The sequence below is a fragment of the Procambarus clarkii genome, chromosome 91 (assembly GCF_040958095.1).
Source record: "Procambarus clarkii isolate CNS0578487 chromosome 91, FALCON_Pclarkii_2.0, whole genome shotgun sequence".
NCBI classification, from domain to species: Eukaryota; Metazoa; Arthropoda; class Malacostraca; order Decapoda; family Cambaridae; genus Procambarus; species Procambarus clarkii.
This window is the reverse complement of record NC_091240.1, coordinates 5,184,879-5,205,181: the sequence shown is the minus strand read 5'-3', so window position 1 is coordinate 5,205,181 and position 20,303 is coordinate 5,184,879. Positions and strand designations below refer to the sequence as shown.

The following is a 20,303-nucleotide window of genomic DNA, read 5'->3' as shown; positions in this document are numbered from 1 at the left end:
AATATCAAAGATACCTAACTGCACTTATTGCTGGTGTGATGTTCATGAATTTATTACATATAGGATTATTTTTTTTTAATTACAACTAGTAATGAGGAATAAGACTTTGCAAGTGTAAATATCACAAGACCATATATGTAGTGTAACATTTACTAGGCATTAACATTTACTAATGTTACTAGAATGTAATGTTATTAAAAATGTTACTAGAATGTAATGTTAGTAAAAATGTTACTAGAAGTAACATTTACTCGGGTTTGAGGCAGTTTGCAGTGATGAGCCCCATGCACAGATAGATAGTGATAAGTAATTATCAAAAGGCACCCACAGATAGGGATAAATTGAAATGAAATATAGTGCAAAAAGAGAAGTCTGGGATTTAGTGTCTAATTTTTTAAAGCATGCCAACTGTTTTGGAAACTTTTTTTTACTGTACTGTAAGCAACTGTCGAAGTTTCTTTTAAATATGAATCTTTGAAGCCTAGGAATCTTCCCTTACATAAACTAAATTTTTATATTATTTGAAGGTCGTTTTTTGGGACTGATTTTTTTTTATCTAAATAACATGTAGTAGATCTCTTCAATATTTAGTGTGAGCTTGTTGGTTGGCTCTATGAATGAACTATTTTTTCAACTCATTGTTTACTGTATCATTTATGGTATGGGTTGGAGGATGGAGAAGTGTTATTTCTCTTTTGAGGATAGGCAGTATTACCAACAAATAGTACAGTACAGGTTTAAGGAGAGAAATAAGTCGGGGGTGTAAAGTACTGTATAAGAAAGAGGAACTTTTCTTAAATACCGCCTTGTGGGATTATTTCCTTGGGGGGGTATTTCCCAATACCCCAATGAGAAATCAAGTACTGTATAATACTGTATCAAAAGTTGGCACCAAGTCTGGATGACTACTGAGCACCATTTGTAGTGCAAAATTTATGAATTTATATATACACACAAGATACAATCTGTGTAAGCACAGATTTTGGTGATTAAATGGTACATTCATGCAAACTCACTTACTCAAATAGCATTTCGATCAAAATAATAAAAATTACCTACATATTATTTAGGATGTAAATATGGGAGCAAAAAGACACAAGATTAGCAATGACAAAGGTATTGAATTCACGGAGGATTTTATTGAGGGACAAATGGCTCAAAAGGACATTTAATATGGTATAATCAGGACATTGTGAGGTATGTAACTACGCCAGACAATGCAGATATGACAGTAAGGCGTAAGTCTTTGTTCCGTTCGCATGTGAGTTAATCATATATTAACAGGAGAGGTTATGTTGTTGAAAATAGAAGAGAGAAGGTGTAGGCAGAAAATTAGTTCACTTCAGAACTGTTTACTGATGGAGAATGGGATTGCAAAGCTTTGCAACTGCTCAAAAATAAAGCATAAATAGTCCTACACTTTATCTGAAGGCTAAAAATAAATATGGTTAATTACACAACTCTGTATAAACTACCTTACAACTTTCAAGCAATTCTGAATGTTACACACTGAGATACTGACCAAAGGCATATATAAATTTTCTATACTGTATAAATTTACTGATGTACAAATCTTGCTAATACAGTAATTGCAATTGAAGTAAATGGATGTATTCACTGGCAGGAGTAGAAATTTTTGTCAAACTACACATTCATTTTTGAGAGACCATATTTACTGCTCAAAGGTATCCAGACCTCTCACCTCTTTTCCCAGATATATGAAAATACTGTAGTTCCAAAATGCCACATACCTCAATAACAATAAGAATCCTGCTGGTTCTATCATACACAAGTGCTGAAATGCCAAGTGAAAATGCAGTATTAAGGAATTCTTCAGATATTGCACAAGAAAAAAAAATTGGTTATGTGAAAACCATAAAGAACTCCTAATTTAATTTTCCAAAATTGTTACACTTGCAAGGTGCACTACATAATTACCAAGTGCTGCTTTATGACCCCAGACAAGTGATCTAGGTCAATCTAAAAAGGTGTTCAAAATAATGTCTGCAAGCAAAACAGAAAATATAAAGTATAACATGAATCCAACCGTAAGTATCTTCTTTGATAAGCACTCGTAATGCCTATTACAGTACAGTATGTACTACATTACACTAACATTTCCATGAACATGTAGATGTGGCCAGAAAGTATGTCAGGAAATGTTAAATTTATTACGATGAAATTTGACTCTATTCAACAGCAATAAAAATTTGCAACCCTAGGGCTGTTTAAGGAATAGTTTACAACTTGGATGCAATTAAGATGAAAACTGTATAAAAACAAACCTTTCCATCTTTAAAATAAAACCACTGTATTAGAACTGAATATCGATAAAAATAGACACCTGCATCAACACAAACCTATTCGTGAATTTACACTTAAAAATTAAGCATTTAAAATGTCCTACCTTGAAGATATGATACTGCACATTAGGCAATATTAAAGCCAGAAATAATATAACTAACATGAAAGATATCAATTCACATTTCAAAATTGTACTCAGTAATGCCTAATTTGTACTCTTAATGACTGACTTATCTCTTAACACAGGAAATTGTGAAAAAATAATTTGCACTAATGGCAAGTCACAAGCATATCTTTTCTATTGGAGACAATAGTGTTTCTAGTATGAGGAGATACAATATACTACAATGGGCCAAGACGTGCGCACAAATATTACACAATTAGCATTTTGCAAAAATTTAATAATGGGGACAAAACTGATGCTAAAGACAGTACAATGGGAGCCTAACAAATGCATTAGTTTTCTTATCAATTCTAAAACTAAAATTCACTAAATTAAGGGCATATTCACACACAACTCTACAAAAATGAGTTTTATTTAACAAAAGATATACAATGGTTAAACATTACATGAAACAAACAGTAAAAAAAAAATTGGGAAAATCCAGGTATTAAATTGGCAGCAAATTGCCTAACATGTTAACTTAAAAAAAAAAATTAAAAAATATTAAGGACCTAAACTTCCCCTCCGACTTAAAAGTACAGTACTATAATAATAATAATAATAATAATAATAATAATAATAATAATAATAATAATAAAAGCTGCACTTCTATACATAAAAATTACTTGTATAACTGTGTGCATTACTGCTAGTGTCCAGCATTATTTTCATCCCCCATCCCAGTATTACAAACTGTAATTTACGTTTTTGAACATTTTGCAGAGCTACATAGTGCCTAGTTATTAATATTCTAGCAGCTAAATGTCCTTAACTTACATAACAATCCTACTACCTGGTACCCTCAACTTCATAAAAAAAAATATATATACTGTATATAATTTTTTTTGTAGAGATCTTGGCAGACATGCAAACAGTTGAAGAAATACTACATGCAAAAGTAAAAATTTTGTGGTTTTTAGAAATTCCAATAAAAGATGGCAATTAAAGTTAATTATCTGCTAAGACCTCGACACCATTTTCTTCGTGGTTACATACAGAGAAAGACTACATGATTACGAGAAACCCATGTGGGTGGGAACTAGATCGAGACAATAAAGGCAAATATATGAACGAAGTTCACATGCTGTAGAAGATTCATTAAAGTTCAATGTACAATCACACAATTATTAAAAACTTACATTCATTAATTAATCTCTCGTGAGATATTAAAAACCCTATAGAAATGAAGGCCATCTAGAAATCTGATGCTTACCAAAAGAACCTGGAAAGCCCAATCAATAAATACCGACAACAAATGCACCTCATGACACACGATTTTCAATCTGTATTTGAGTTATAGTTGGAATATTAACCAACAAATCTAACCTTTTAATAATATGGCAAACTCCAATAAGTGTGGCACTCAGCCTCTCCATCAACCTTCTTCCTAGTAGCTCGTAAGAACATGGTCAACTAGGCTACCAACTTACATTACTTCACGTACAGTGCAATAAGCTTAAATCTGTAAGTGTAATCATTTACAATTTAGTGCTATACTGTATTACTAAAAAGCACTTCTTTTTGTCAAAGTGTTCACCATAAAATTCAGTGCTAAACTACAAGCACTACTGGATTAAAATGAGGCTCTAAACTTATCATCTCAAAAAATATTAAATAATATTACAGTAATTAAAAATCTAGAATTTCCTATTCACAGGATTCACTCAACTTCTAAGACAGAAGTAAATTATAAAATATAACAAGACTGGTAATTACAGCATAGCATATTTGTCCAATTCCTTTTTTTTTTTTACACACACAATTCATACTCTAAATGTTTAAATATATTTATAGAATCACTATAGCTATCTCCAGTGTTTACTTGACCACTTCATAGTTTAAAATGCTTTCCTTCCACAAAACCTCACTATAAATATTTACGATCATTAGGTCATGGTTTACATTTACAATAATTTACAGGAAATTTAATCAGCAAACTAAATTAGATATTTATACAAAACCAATCCAACTTTTCCTTTTACCACTCAGTACAGAGCACCCAGTATACAGTAGCTGTGTGGTAAAGGCTCAAATGGACATTCCACAAACTACCCCTTGCATAAATCATCCCTCCTATTACATTTATATATATATATATATAATATATATACATACATACATATATTATATATATATATATTATATATATATATATATATATATATATATTATATATATATATATATATATATATATATATATATATATATATATATATATATATATATATATATATATATATATATATATATATATATATATATATATATATATATAAATACATATATATACACACACACACATACTGTATATACATTTCAATCACTTTAACCATCAGTGCCCGGACTCACGACCACTGGAGTGGAAGACCGGAGCTCTACCAACCTTGCTACAAATACCCACAGTAAGAGAGGGTCCCAGAGACATCACTGGTATTCAACTGGAATACCAGTGGCGTGTGTATGACGTGACCTGACGGGTGATGTCCACGTTCACCCCTGAACGTACACAGTACCACGACCACCACACAATTCATCGTCTAATAATAATATGAAGTTAATAATATAGACGATCAATTGGTTCGGTGGTCACGGTACCGTGTACATTTAGGCAAGTCCAAAAATGACAATATTCACAATTTTTTGTACCCCATCCAACATAATTTCAACTTCAATGCACATTATAAATAAAAAATGTAATTTAAAACAAACAAAAGCTTACCTCATTGCAGTTTGTCTTCTTGTTTGATAATGAAATCTTGAAATATGTAATTCTTGAAAATTTATGGAACCTAATCTCCGTATCCGGATTTCTGTCCAGATACGGAGACGTTTTGCCGGAAAATTATCCGGACTTGATTTAAACTATGCCTGTCTGCGGTATCTGGCAAAACCTCCAGTTATCGGATCACTAGGGGTATATACATATACTGTATATATATATACAGTATATATACAATAATATATATATATTATATATATATATATATATATATATATATATATATATATATATATATATATATATATATATAAATAAATTTTACACTAACATTATTTCACTGGCAGTTATTGGTTACAAGAGTACTAGCTGAAATGTTCGCATTTATAGTGCTAATGTATTATCAAAGAACACAAGGAGAATACTTGATAGAAGTAAGACATTTAAGAGGTAAAGTTACAAAAAAAAAAAAAAAAAAAAAAAAAAAAAAAAAAAAAAAAAAAAAAAAAAAAAAAAAAAAAAAATATTGGACAAAAATGGCTGTGCCTCTATTTACAAAATGTTTACATTTCAATTATTCACCAGTAAGTTTTAATCAACTCCAGAGCTGGTGAACTAAAATGTATCAAAATCAGATACACATTTAATAAATAATGAGTTTATATTTTACATGCATTATTGTCCCTCTCATTTGAAAACGTTTCCCAAATATATTGTAGAATACTGTACTGTAATACATGTACAGTACAGTATATGCATGTATATGTTAGAATGAAGATTTTACTATAATGAACATGTACAGTACAATATTTTTTATATTCGCACACCACTTATTCAGATTGATCGACTACCCATGTTAAGATTTGTCCGAATAACATTGTCTTTTGGTTGGTATGTCAAATGTTCTCTGGTTAAGCTTGCCAATGCACGTGGCTAATTGGGCAACTCCAACTGTCCCAGTTGGTCACCCTAAGGTGGCACTCAAGTGCTTCTCACACACATCAAGTATTGTTTTAATGTTAGGTGGTATTCAGATATTCATTATCTTCACTTGCCTGAATTTATCATGAAAATATATGAAGCATCCTTCCATATCAGTTCAAAATAATAGTACCATGTTGATACAGGCTTCTACTAGCAGCAATGACAGTAGGAAATGTGTAGTGATGATTTTTTCCAAAAAGCTTAAATTTACGTCAAGTGGCATTGCTGGGAGTCTCTATGTATGACTAGTTGTCTAGATAGTGAAAAAAACTCGTACTCTGAAGACTAAGCGAAACATCTTTAAATGTGATGCTCAAAAGTGATAAAGGAAGGTTAATAGGAATGGCTATAGTAGTGTGTACTCATGAGACAGGGTGGAAACTTTACAGGCAAAAGTGTGTAGAGAAGAAGAGAGAGACAGAAGAGTATCAGGATGGCTGCTGCAACCACAAAAATTAAAAGCCAATTTAACACCTTCAAAACATTTACATACAAAGTAGAACAATGTACTGTATTTAATCTTGGCGAGTACCCTACAAACTTTTTCATCATTCTTCTATTAGTCTAGATATTCTGATAAAACAATATTGCGCTGCATATTTAGGTTAATTCCCAATGTGTCTCGACATGATGCACAGACAAGTCTTCCTAATATACATACAGTGTCTACAATCAACAGAGATCCTAGTGAAAATTCTAATATATAAAAAGTTCTGAGTATAATTAGCATTACCTACAATACAGTCTGAACTATATACAGGTATTTATTAAAATTGGATAAAGTTTGCTAAAAGTATGCTTGGCAAAACTGCAAGCTCTCATATTCCATAAATTATGGACTGTCACTTACTTCTTGCCACAGGTACATGTTTGTCTCACCAATAAATTGATTGTATTAAATATTTCATTAATAATAATAATAATAATAATAATAATAATAATAATAATAATAATAATAATAATAATAATAATAGTAAATGCTCACACAATGGTGGTTATCTCAAAAATATAATAAATTAGAACAGATGAAAAATTAATTTCTAAATGGCTCCAGGACCTAAAAATACAAGAACTGTAGGGAGAGGTAAGTGGCATTAAGTATGCCATCGCTAGTAGACAAAAGTAGACAAAACTGTGACAGGAATCAACAAAATTGTTAAGCAAGAACTTTTTAAAATTGCAACATTAAGAACAAAAGGTCATAAATAAAATTAGGCGCCAAAACATACACATAAATTCTCTTTTGCAAACAGAATAATATGACCCATAAAGATAAATGAGTACTGTATGCCAAAACCATCACAAGCTTCAAAACCTCATGTAAAAATTATTATGGGGACGACAAGATTGCATGAGAATACTTTACCTCTTTTTCTGTAACGCCTAAGTAATTGTACTCGCTCTGTACTACACTCCCAAAATACTGTAACTTTAAAATGAATTACCAAAGGCAAACAAGATTCATGTGGCAACCTCTCTCATGAAACCCACCCACTCCCTCCCTCGGTCTCTCAGGGGCCCACTTTCTTCCCCCCAGTTTCTCACGGGCCCACTTTCTCCCTCTGTCTCTCACGGGCCCGCTTCCTACTCATCTCTCATGGGCCCACTTCCTCCACTGACTCCTGCTAAATAATGCATTTATATGATTCTGTTACAGAATCACTCCCTCTAGTGTTCATAAGAAATAACTGGACACTTATACTTCACCAATAATCTTGTAGTTCCAAGTATTTGATATTTAATTAGCAATAGTATACTGTATTGCATTTTTGTGAGTAGACCACTACATATATTTTCAAAAATATATAAAGAACAGTATACAGTACAAAAAATGCAATGTAGACAATGTTCTACTAGTACCTATAAATCCTGGGTGTATGATAATCCTCATTTGCAAATTATCTATAATGACACAATGGCTCATCCCAAACTGTGTGAATTAGGTAGACTCGTCTGTACATGTACGTAAGTATGCACGTGTAATCCCTGGAAACACAAACCAAAACTGTCTCTATTTTCCGCTTGTTACAACTTGTAATAAAGTTGTTACATCTTGGCTTAATGTGTTTATGACGTATTAGAACGTTTTTACAACTTGCTATATTGGTTGTTGTAACTGGTTAGGTGTTAAAACTTGTTCGAACGTTGTACCAACGTCGTAGTTTCGGTATGTGTTTGGCGGGATAACACTAAATTATTTATATAAATAATTACACACACTATAGATATATACGTTTTATGTATATCCCTGGTGTGTGTGTGTGTGTGTGTGTGTGTGTGTGTGTGTGTGTGTGTGTGTGTGTATTCACCTAGCGGTGCTTGTGAGGGTTGAATTCTGCTCTTTCGGCCCAGCTGTCAACTGTCGTGTGTATGTGTGTGTATGTATTATATTCAGGCATTAACTCAAAACTTCTGTATGTATTGCTAAACAACAATTTTATGTGGAAAAGGGAATTGGACTGAGAATATTTAATTCTGCCCAGAACATACTTTTCTTACAAGATACACATCTGGTACATACACTGTACATGAATATTTAGTTTCTTAATAGTTAAAACAATAGTCAAATTTAAAAAAATAAAAATTGGCAATACTGTACAGTAATACAAAATTACTGCAAGTTATTTCAGGTAATGAACTCAAAACATAACTGAAATAAACTAATGCATATATGTATATGATGTTAAGGCTCCTGCATAAGGATAAAGTTCTCCTCTGAGAACTTAATGAGACTGCAAATGGAATTTCACCACTTTTTCAATTGTCATCAGGAACATGATATTAATTTCACCACTCGAGTTAGGAGTCTGGAGGCTTTTTTACATTGGCCTGTGGCTACAATGACCACAAAGTCCGAACCTGTTCCCACTGGGCATAAGCATGTGGTGGTTGATATGGTTGCTGGGGAAACATTTTTGTAGTTTCTTGATAATCAAATGTTTTCTTTTCAGTGGGCATGATCACATGGCTGTTATGACCATTATGGTGAATCTTCTGGGGAATGACTACAGGTGCCTGTTTCACATACTCGACATAATCAATACCCTTTCTCTCACTATGAACAAACCTGTGGCTGTTCAGATGACTTTCCTGTGTAAATCTTTTCCCACATTCTGGACACTCGAATCTTTTCTTTTCGCTGTGTACAAACTGGTGACTAGTAAGATGGATTTCTTGTCTGAATCTTTTCCCACATTCACCACATCCATAGCTTTTTTCCTGAGTGTGTACAAATCTGTGGCTGTTCAGATGACTTTCCATAGAAAATCTCTTTCCACAATCATCACATTCAAATCTTTTCATGTCGTTGTGGATAAACTTGTGCCCATTGACATGATTTTCTTGAGGCACTCTATTTGTTGCCCATTCCTGTCGCTCAAATTTTTTTTCAGCACTGTGTACGTACATGTGACTATTTAGATGTATTTCCTGAATGAAGCGTTTACCACATTCTTCACACTCAAACCTTTTCTCCTCTGTGTGTACAACTCGATGGCTGCTCAGATGGCTTCTTTGGGAGAACTTTTTCCTACACACCTCACATTCGAACCTTTTCTCTTCACTGTGCACAAACCTATGGCTGTTTAGATGACTCTTTCGTGTATATCGCTTGCCACAAACCTCACACTCAAATCTTTTCTCACTATGAACAACCATATGGCTATTGAGATGACTTTCCATTGAGAATCTTTTTCCACAAATGACACACTCAAACTTTTTCTCTACACTGTGTACAAGCATGTGGCTATTAAGATGAATTTCCATTGTAAATCTTTTGCTACACACAGCACATTCAAACTTTTTTTCCATTGTATGTATAAGATGATGACTGTTCAAATGAATTTCTAATGCAAATCTTTTACCACATACTTCACATTCAAAATTTTTCACTACATTATGTGCATTCATATGGCTATTTAGGTGACTTTTCTGTAGAAATCGTTTCCCACATTTTTCACATTCAAATCTTTTCTCCTTTACATGAGTGAGCATGTGACTTCTGAGATGTGTTTCCATAGTGAATCTTTTGTTGCATAATTCACATTCAAATTTCTTTATTTGACTATGAACAAGCATATGACCATTTAGGTGGCTTTCCATGGTGAATCTTTTATCGCACATTTCACACTTAAAGTTTTTCTCAGCACTATGGACAATCATATGGCTGTCAAGATGACTTTCCATAGTAAACCGTTTCTTACACAACTCACACTCGAACCTTTTTACTTTTCGATGCCATACTATGTGATTATTGAGATGACTCTCTTGGGCAAAACGTTTACTACATTCGTCACATTCGTAAGGTTTCTCAGTTGCTTGCAACCACATTCCAATTTGGGGAATGATTTGCTGTTGCTGCTGCTGCTGCTGTTCCTGCTGCTGTTGCGGTTGTTGTTGCTGCTGTGGTTGTTGCGGCTGCAGCTGATGTTCTGGAACAGTCTGACTCGCTGTATGAGTTCTGCCTGGGTATTGAGGCGGTGCCACTTCCATGATTGGATATTTTACCAAAAAGGTTTAAGTGACCATAAGTTTTCTAAAATTGATATGTGATGTTACCACTCAATTTTGCACTGTATACGATACATCAGTACCAGTACTTGTACATCTGAAACAAGAAATATTTATTTAGAATGGATGATAATGTTAAACTTTTAAATGTAGATTAATAAAAATATCTGAACAATAAATACTATTACAAGTACACTAATAGTAAATTTATTATCCAATGTTTAATTTTTTTTTTTTTTTTTTTGAGATATATACAATTGTTACATTCTTGTACAGCCACTAGTACGCGTAGCGTTTCGGGCAGGTCCCTGGAATACGATCCCCGCCGCGAAGAATCATTTTCTTCGGTTAAGAATCGTTAATTAACCAATTGCTGTATTTAATGTAGGGTAGCGAGTTTAGGATCTCAATAAATTTTGTATACAGTACTGGTAGGTACTGTACTTAATATTTGAATTAACACATCCCCCTTGCTACCGTAGGGATATTCCAGGTCAACAGTAATTTGATGCCATGAAAGTCCCACTACAGCATGTACATGCATTTACAGATGGATTTTGTGGGTCAACTTGGCCAATCAAAAATCTCCTAGTACCAGATTCTGGTAACTGGTACTACTGTACATTATATATAAGTGTACTTTGATGAAAAATTAAAATTATACAATTTTTAGTGCTGGTTGACATTTGGCTGCTGTGCATTCAATGTAAATGGAATACTGTAAATGAGGAAGGCAAGAGAGCACTGAAAATAAATTTTATAAATAAGAAAGTTATTTGTTAGGTGCGAGACTTAACATACAGTGATGAGTAAATGGAAAATTGGTGAAAAATTTAAAGAATTGTAGTGTGAAAGTATGAGGTGCTTAGTTGTCGTCATTAGGAATGGATGCAAATTATAAGGAAAAATTAAAAGTGGTAGCAGTTTTATGTATATCAGTGAGAATGAGAGTATTGTATGTGTATGTCAAACCAGGTAAGACAGGTAGAGTTATGTTTTTATAAGTGCATATGCTTCGGTGTGAATGGAGAATAATGCAGAAAAGAATAAGAACATATGAATCAAGGAAACTGCAGAAGGCTCTTTGGCCCATATGTGGCAGCTCCTATTTATATCTACCCAAAGTCATTCATATATATGTGCAACCTACGCATGAAACAAAGGATCCCACAGCTATTATGTTACCCGGTAATTTGTTTCATAAATCCATAACTATTACCAAACCAATATTTCCCCAAGTGGCCAAAAGGTCTGGAAAGCATGGCTGACCCAGTTAAAAAGGAGCCAATTGGAAAACCCTGTTGGATAATGGGATCAGCCTGGATGGAACCTGAAGCAACAGTGAAACTGGAGGGAAGATATAAAGAAACCTCCACCAACCCCAGTCCAACTGAAGGCATCTACTGCAAGAGCCCTGTGATTGGGAAATGGGGCCACATAAGCCAGAAGTCTCCAACGCAATGTCGATGCGAAGAGGCCCACCGGGAAGTGACCTAATGCCTCGCAAGCCAACGGGAAGACGCATCATTGACAGACCACTCCATTGCAATAGAGCAAAAAAAAAAAAAAAAAAAGATACCATCCACCAGAACATTGGACACGCCCTGAACGTAAACTGCATGGAAAGCCAAACTCTGATAATCCAGAAGACAAGCCATATGGAGAATCGAGCTCCACAAGGAAAAAATGAAGCCTGACGGCTGAGTGGACAGCACTCGGGATTTGTAGCCCTAAGGTTCTGGATTCAATCCCAGGCGGAGGCGGAAACAAATGGGCAGAGTTTCTTTCACCCTGATGCCCCTGTTTGCCTAGCAGTAAATAGGTACCTAGGAGTTAAGACAGCTGCTACTGGCTGCTTCCTGGGAATGTGTAACTAAAAAGGGGGCCTGGTCGAGGACCGGGCTGTGGGGACACTAAACCCTGAAATCATTAAGATAACCTCAAGATAAGATTCAGTGTCAGTGGTTGGGGCCATTCCATCAGGCATACAGCGTGGTGCACAAGTTTGCCGCTGTGTGACAGGCTGTGAGAGAATGGTGGATCTCTCAGCTAGACTTACCGAAGATCAGATGGCTGCGAGTGCATGTGCAGGCCTGTACACTGTGCAGTGGTGATTACACATATCCTAGGACACATTCTTAGGATGGAAAACATTCAACTCCAGGGACCCCACAGCAATGCTAATATTTGTACTATTTAAATCACTGGGGCTGTCCAGTCTAGAGTATTGCTCGGTACTCACTTCCTCTTTCAGAGCAGAAGAGATTGCCGAAATAGAGGGAATACAGAGAACACATTCCAAGCATATGTATGCTTGGGTAACAGCTTCTCCCCCGTATCATCAACCTACCCTGGCTTTGCACCCTGGAGAGGCCACTCCAGACTGACAACCAGAGTGCAACGCCATAGACTCCTGAGACTGATGGATGCCTACTATATATAAGGCACACAGACACGAAAAACCACCTAAATTACTGGGACCATCTCGAAACTGTCAAGATGTACTCTTTGGAAAGGAGACGAAAGAGGTATCAAATAATATATACAGTACTGAACATGGAAGATAGTGGAAGACCAAGTCCCAAATTTGCACAGTAGAATAACAACTTACTGGTGTTAAAGATACAGAAGGAAATGTAGAACAAAACCAGTGAGGTGTAGAGGTGCCATAGGCACAATCAAAGAACACTGAACATCAGAGGTCCACAGCTGTTCAATACTCTCCCAGCATGCATTAGAAATAATGTGGGGAACAAAGGTGACTTTTTCAAAACAAATTAGATAAATTATTGCAAGAAGTACTGGACCAACCGGGCTATAGTGGATATGTGGACCTACAGGCAGCTGAAAGCAACAAACAGCCTGTTGGACTACGTTATCACAGGTCGAGCCAGGCCTCAGGCCGGGCTCGGGGAGTAAAAGAACTCCCGAGACCCTCTCCAGGTAAGACACAAGTGTCTTGTGTTGGGTGTCTACAGATTGGTGATCACATTTGCAGTTCAGATGTACACCTGTACTGGGTGTAGTGACATATGACATCTGGTTATGCTGGCAGGTATCAGTTATATATCTGGCCTGTATAGTCATGGGTGATATTGCCTCAATTTTTTGTTTTTTATTTATATATACAGTATCAGTATATGAGAGTTCTTACATTCTTGTTAAGCCACTATATAGTCTGTCAGTGACAACTGGCCAAGGACCTGGTTCTTCACAAACTTGCCAAGTTTGGGTTACTGCTGGAGCTGGATGTGACAAAGGCTGTTGGGCCTGCCAGAATCTCACCATGGATAATAAAGGAAGGTGCAGAAGCACTAAGTGTGCCACTCTCTATGGTGTATAACAGGTCACTGGAAACACGAAACCTACCAGAAAGTTGGAAGACAGCTAACATAGTCCCAATATACAAGAAGGGTGACAGGCAAGAGGCACTGAACTACAGGCCAGTTTCCTTAACTTGTATACCATGTAAGGTGATGGAGAAGATTGTGAGGAAAAGACTCGTAGAGCATCTGGAGGGAAATAACTTTGTAACACACCACCAACATGGGTTCAGAGATGGTAAATCGTGCCTCACAGGTTTAATAGAATTCTATGACCAGGCAACAAAAATTAAGCAGGATAGAGACGGGTGGGCCGACTGCATTTTCCTGGACTGCCAGAAAGCCTCTTGACACAGTACCACAAAAAAAGGCTGTTAAAAAAGTTGGAGCAACAGGCAGGAGTAAAGGGGAAGGTGCTCAGTGGATAAGGGCAACAGGAAGCAAAGCAACAGGAAACAGCGAGTAACAGTGAGGGGGGGGGGGGGACATCAGAGTGGCGAGATGTCACCAGCGGAGTCCCACAGGGCATACATAGTACAGAACTTGGTCTCATCCTGTTTCTAATATATGTAAACGACCTTCCAGAGGGTATAGACTCATTCCTCTCAATGTTTGCTGATGATGCAAAAATTATGAGAAGAATCAAGACGGATGAAGATAGACAAAGACTACAGGAAGACCTGGACAAACTGGAGGAATGGTCTAGAAAATGGCTGCTAAAGTTTAACTCAGGAAAGTGTAAGGTAATGAAATTAGGTGAAGGGAGCAGGAGGCTGAACACAAGGTACCATATAGGAAGTGAAATCCTGCAAGAGTCAAATAGAGAGAAAGATCTGGGGGTTGATATCACACCAAACCTGTCCCCAGAGGCCCACATCAAAAGGATATTATCAGCAGCATATGCTAGACTGGCCAGCACAAGAACTGCCTTTAGAAACTTGTGTAAGGAATCGTTCAGGACCCTGTATATCACTTATGTCAGACCAATCCACGAATATGCAGATCCAGCCTGGAGTCCATACCTAGTTAAGCACAAGACAAAGTTGGAGAAGATTCAGCAGTATGCCACCAGGCTCGTCCCGGAACTGAGAGGTATGAGCTACGAGGAAAAGCTAAAGGACCTGAACCTCACGTCCCTGGAAAACAGAAGAGTAAGGGGAGACATGATAACCACCTACAAAATTCTCAGGGAAATTGACAGGGTGGACAAAGACAAACTCTTCAGTACGGGTGGGACACGAACAAGGGGACACAGGTGGAAACTTAGTACCCAGATGAGCCACAGAGACATTAGAAAGATTTTTTCAGTGTCAGAATTGTTAATAAATGGAATGCACTAGGCAGTGATGTGGTGGAGGCTGACTCCATACACAGTTTGAATCTAAACTGATCCAATTTATTGTATATCCATTGTCATGTTCTATTTGTGTTGATATATTTATAATCTTATTTGCACAATCAACTTGATAATGGTCCAGGATGGACCGAAACATCGTTGTCCCTCATCGTCTGGCGTGGATTAGTTCTCGTTCTCTTATTTGTTCCACCTTTCTTATAAACTTTCATCCATTTAAATACTTTACAGTACTGTACTGTATTTCAATCATGTCATACTTTACTCTCATCATTTTAGGGAATGTAAATTAAACTTTTTCAACCTCTTCTAGAAATACATCGCAATACTGGTCTTATTCCATACATACAGTACAGTGTATGACCTGATTTGTTGGCTTAATTAAGATCCATACTATTGATGATTTCCAAGTTTTTTTGCATTAAATGACTCATAGATTAAAAAGATGATCAGGTAAAAAATAAATGGACAAATGTAAAGAATACAGCTAATAGGATATACACTTTATGCGGATCAGGACATAACCTGGAGTCCTGTTTCGTCTACCCGCTTCCGCAATGTGGACATAAAATGATGTCCTGAAAAAAATATTTGTATAAAATTCAATTTTAATCCGATTTACTTTGGGTTTGTTTCAAACTGTGCGCCATGAGGCTCTCTTTCTCACCACTAGGCTGCATGGTACAATAAGTTCATGAAAGGTGTGGACCACTTCGATCAAATGGTATTACCATTTTACAAGGAAAACTCACAAGTGGACCAAAAAGATAACGTTTTATTTCCCGCAAATGGCTTTGCATAATGCCTTTGTTTTGTACAAATACAACACAACTGATCAAAAAAGCTAACATTGCTACAGTTCCACGAGGTAGCAATTTGGGCCCTATTGTGCTGGGACCCGGAAGATTGGCCTCAAACAGCAACAGTATCTCAACACTTGCGGCACGCTCCAGACATAAATGATGACACAGGTCCTGCCTATGCTGACGCCATGCAAAATCCTGGACCATCTGGTGTGAGGCGGCCCTTGTTCACTTCAACACCTCAAGCTGAAGCAGCAACCGAATCAGAACCCGAGATGTCTGGCACACTGCCATTTGACGAGACGGTTTTGTCAGATGACTGACTCAAATGTTGAACCTCCAGCGATTCAGTTGATTCTGAAAATCGCATGAACTACAAACTGAAACGAGTATTTTGATACCAGAATGAACACTGTATCACATAAACTGCCATAAGTAGACTCGAACCTTCATAGATTTTTTTTTGGGTGTAGCATGTGTCTGCATGAGCGTCCCAAACGGGTTGCAGATAGGTGACTTTAGCCGTTTATACTGGTAATGCTTCCTCCATATCATGTATTATATGCATATGTCTGTTTAGGGAATTTTATTCCGATCAATGTACAACTAAAAATAACTGTGTGCAACAAGTATAAACTTGGCAAACATAACAACAGTAAAAACCTTTTCGTGTGTGTCTGACGCTCACTGATATGTTCCAGCGTTGTTTTATATTTGGCGCTATTCTAACTTATGCTTTAGTTGATCTTTTTTACCTACGGGCTCATAGAACATTCTATTGCGAACACATTGGCACAAAAATGAATGACGTACATAGAATAATAATGTCAGGACAGTGAAATAAGTATAAACTTTCAAAGCGCCGTATCGCACATGTGTCGTCCCGTCACCGATACCGGGTAACAGTTCCACCACTTCCCACACTCTTGCGGGTGGGCTGCGACCATTATTTTACGTTTATATTCATATCACCGTGTTGGGAATTTCATTGTAAGTCTATTGATACCAAAATTAACGCTGTAGGACAAGTGTGGAGGTGATAACAATCCCAAGAGTAAAAACATTTTGTTGCTGTTGGGCGCTCACGGCGAGTCATCTACGTAGTTATTTATTTGGTGCTGGTATCCCTATACCTTTCGTGACCTTTTTTACTGATGTTCTTCTAGAGAATTTTATTACGAACACGTTGGTACCAAAATGAAATACGTAGCTCGAGAACTAAGGTCAGGAGAGTAAAAAGAGTATACACATTTTTGTTTTGACACTTAAACGACAAAAACGCCGCGCGCACATACCGCTTTTTTTTTAACCTTAGCCGGGCGTGCGAAAGTGTTAAGATTTATTTCAGGAGATAAGAGACAAGACATCTCATGAAACTTTTAGCTTACTACTGCATAAACTTACTAAAACTAGCATGCCCAATAAACTAGTGTCCTTCCCTTGTAGCTAAACTTCAAACCTACCATATATATAATTTTTTTTAGTTCACAGTACAGTACATCAATATATTTCTTAATTCTCAAAGAAAAAAAATATTTTTAATAAAAAAATATTTTTTAATTCAAAAAATATATTTTTAATTTTATTTGTTTTTACTCAAGTAATTTTTCTTGCCGTTGTCAGCTACTTTATTGTGTTCTTTAGAAGTACTGTCTTCTGACATGATTACATACTCCCAAATTTTAAGCATTGCCTTTTCATTCTAGTGTGATTGCCATTTTGTTATTTTCATTTTCTCCATAATGCAGGCACTGGAACTTATCTTTATTGAAAATCATGTTATTTTCTGTGGCCTACTGAATGACTTGATTTACATCAGTTGGAGGTTTGCTGTGTTCTGCATATTGTCTACTCTCATAACAGCAGTCTCCGTGGCGCAGTGGTAAGACACTCGCCTGGCGTTTCGCAAGCACCTTGCCTTAGGTTCGAATCCTGGCCGGAGAGGATTGACCAGGCGCCAATCCTTAACTGTAGCTTCTGTTCACCCAGCAGTGCACGGGTACCTGGTTGTTAAACGATTCAGCGGGGTCGTATTCCGGGGAAATTAGGATCAAGGATCTGCCCGAAACGCTACGCGTGCTAGTGGCTTTACAAGAATGTAAAAACTCTTGTATATATCAATAAACCCTTAATAAATCCTAGTAATTATCTGCAAAGGTTGATACAATCCTACAGTTTGTGTCCTTGTCTGTCTGTCATGAGAATGATAAGAAGCACAATACCCTGGGGAACTGAACTTTTCAGTGGATGATCAGGATTTTACTTTATTGACTACTGTATTGGGTTTTGTTCATTGAGAAGTTATTGATTGATCTTTCTACTTTGCTGGTAATTCTTTTCATGTACATTTTGTAAGCAATAACACCATGGTCACACTTGTCAAAAGCCTGCTCAATGTGCACTTTTGATTAATACTCTACCTTGAACAGGAGTTGAAGGATGTGCACGCCCCATAGTGTTCATGTTCCGAACCATAATAAAATCTGACGCAAAGTAGCAATTGGGTCAACCCATGTGTTGAGTTTCCACAATGGTCGCCAAGTTAAAATCGGCGAATGCCAATTTTAATGTTCAAAATTTCCCAATAGATATGAAGTCCCCTTGGCGCAGTGGTAAAACACTGACCTAACTTGACTTAACCTAACGTTAAAAAACTTTTGATTTTTGGTTTAATAAGTTATCAAGATGTTTTCAACAATATTCTTGGGGCGTTCACCGATTTTAACTTAGGTGACCATTGTAGAAACACAACACATGATTCTAACAATGGTTCGACCATTCATACTCTAGGTATGAAGGCAGCAAGATGGTCCCCCAGGGTTAATGCACAATCCACAGTAAATGCAGCATAATAAATTTTACTGTGCTGCATTTTCCAAAATCCAACTTTTTCTTTTTCTGTAAACTTCTTCCACTTTCTTGAATTTTTGAGTAATGGGTCTTTATCCAAGAATGCTGTATATGGGGCAAAGTTAGGTATATAGAGCCAAAAGTACACAACAGTAGCAAGCTTAATAAAAACAATACAAGAGTAGGCAGGTTACAATGGAAAGGAAGTACAGTACTATAGCTTGATATGATGAAAACTCATCCTTTATTCATCCCAGACAAAACTATCTTCCCACCTCACCAGCTCCTGTAATCTATCAAAAAACCAGTTTCACATTTGCGATCAATAAAGGTGTGCACGGAGGGGGGGAAGATAATGGAGTGGAAGGAGTTATAACTCCACGTTAGCAGCCACCTCCCGAGGACCACCTCCACTACTACTCCTCTCCACACTCACCCTCAACTCGACCCCATCTCCACGGCTCCAATGTAACCAGGAAAAAAAAGAGACAACATCCCCAACGGCAAAACTAAAATCATTTCCCCCCAACAAACGGAACCCAACTTGCAATTTGAAGTTTGTTGTAGTGTGGGCATGTGTCTGCCCCCCTCCCTCCCTTCCCCCCTGGAGCCCCCCAGCACGGGCCCCCACAGCCCCACACCCACACCCACACCAGCAGGGACTCACCTGAGGGTGCGGGGAGGGAAGCAGGAGCAGGCAGAGGCGTCCATCACCCACAGTGTGAGCACCGTCGTAATGTCTACTATGGCGTCGTTTTTGTTGTGGTAGAAAGGCGTTTCCTGTGTGTGTGTGTGTCCCTGCCTCCCCCCCTCTCTCTCTCTCTCACACTCTCACACACTCTCCCACACCCGTTCCTGCCCTCGCCCACAAATACCAGCTTAACATTTTTGTGTGAGGAAGCTCTAGAGGGAAATGGTGAATAATATTGCTCACCCGAGAGACAGTCAAGCCCCGTGGCGCTTCTCACAGTTCTTCTCTTCCATCACTCAGTCTGCTCAACACCACCCATTAATAAATACATTGTTAAAACTACGTTCATGCAGTCGCTGAGACATAAATAAAAATATTTATTGTAAAAAATACAAAATTATTGATATTACGCGTTTTCTGGCACCTTTGTACCATAGAAAACGATGAGTTTATCAGTAATAGAAAACGAAATATTTTCATAATTTATTTATTTATTATATACAATAAGGTACAATGGGTTTATGAGAGTACATAGCATTGATGTTTTTACATTCTTGTAAAGCCACTAACACGCATAGCGTTTCGGGCAGGTCCTTAATCT

The 20,303-nt window shown here is 36.8% G+C and overlaps 1 protein-coding gene across 2 annotated transcripts; it reads right to left on the bottom strand.

Moving 5' to 3' along the window:
• Positions 1-5,983: 5,983 nt before the first annotated feature.
• On the bottom strand, positions 5,984-20,025 carry LOC123773957 (zinc finger protein 665). 2 transcript variants are annotated; one of them, XM_045767957.2, is made up of 2 exons: positions 19,946-20,025; positions 5,984-10,778 (listed from the first exon to the last, which is right to left on the bottom strand). In XM_045767957.2, exon 2 carries the CDS (start codon positions 10,661-10,663, stop codon positions 9,008-9,010), a length of 1,656 nt encoding a protein of 551 aa, XP_045623913.1. In that variant the 5' UTR covers positions 10,664-10,778; positions 19,946-20,025; the 3' UTR covers positions 5,984-9,007. The 2 variants fall into 2 exon arrangements, with proteins under 2 accessions (XP_045623913.1, XP_045623912.1); XM_045767956.2 differs by having other exon boundaries at positions 19,679-19,958.
• Between the last annotated feature and the right edge of the window lie 278 nt (positions 20,026-20,303).

Coding starts and splice junctions, on each gene's coding strand:
- LOC123773957 (XM_045767957.2), bottom strand. CDS start 10,663: ATGGAAGTGGCACCGCCTCAATACCCAGGCAGAACTCATACAGCGAGT.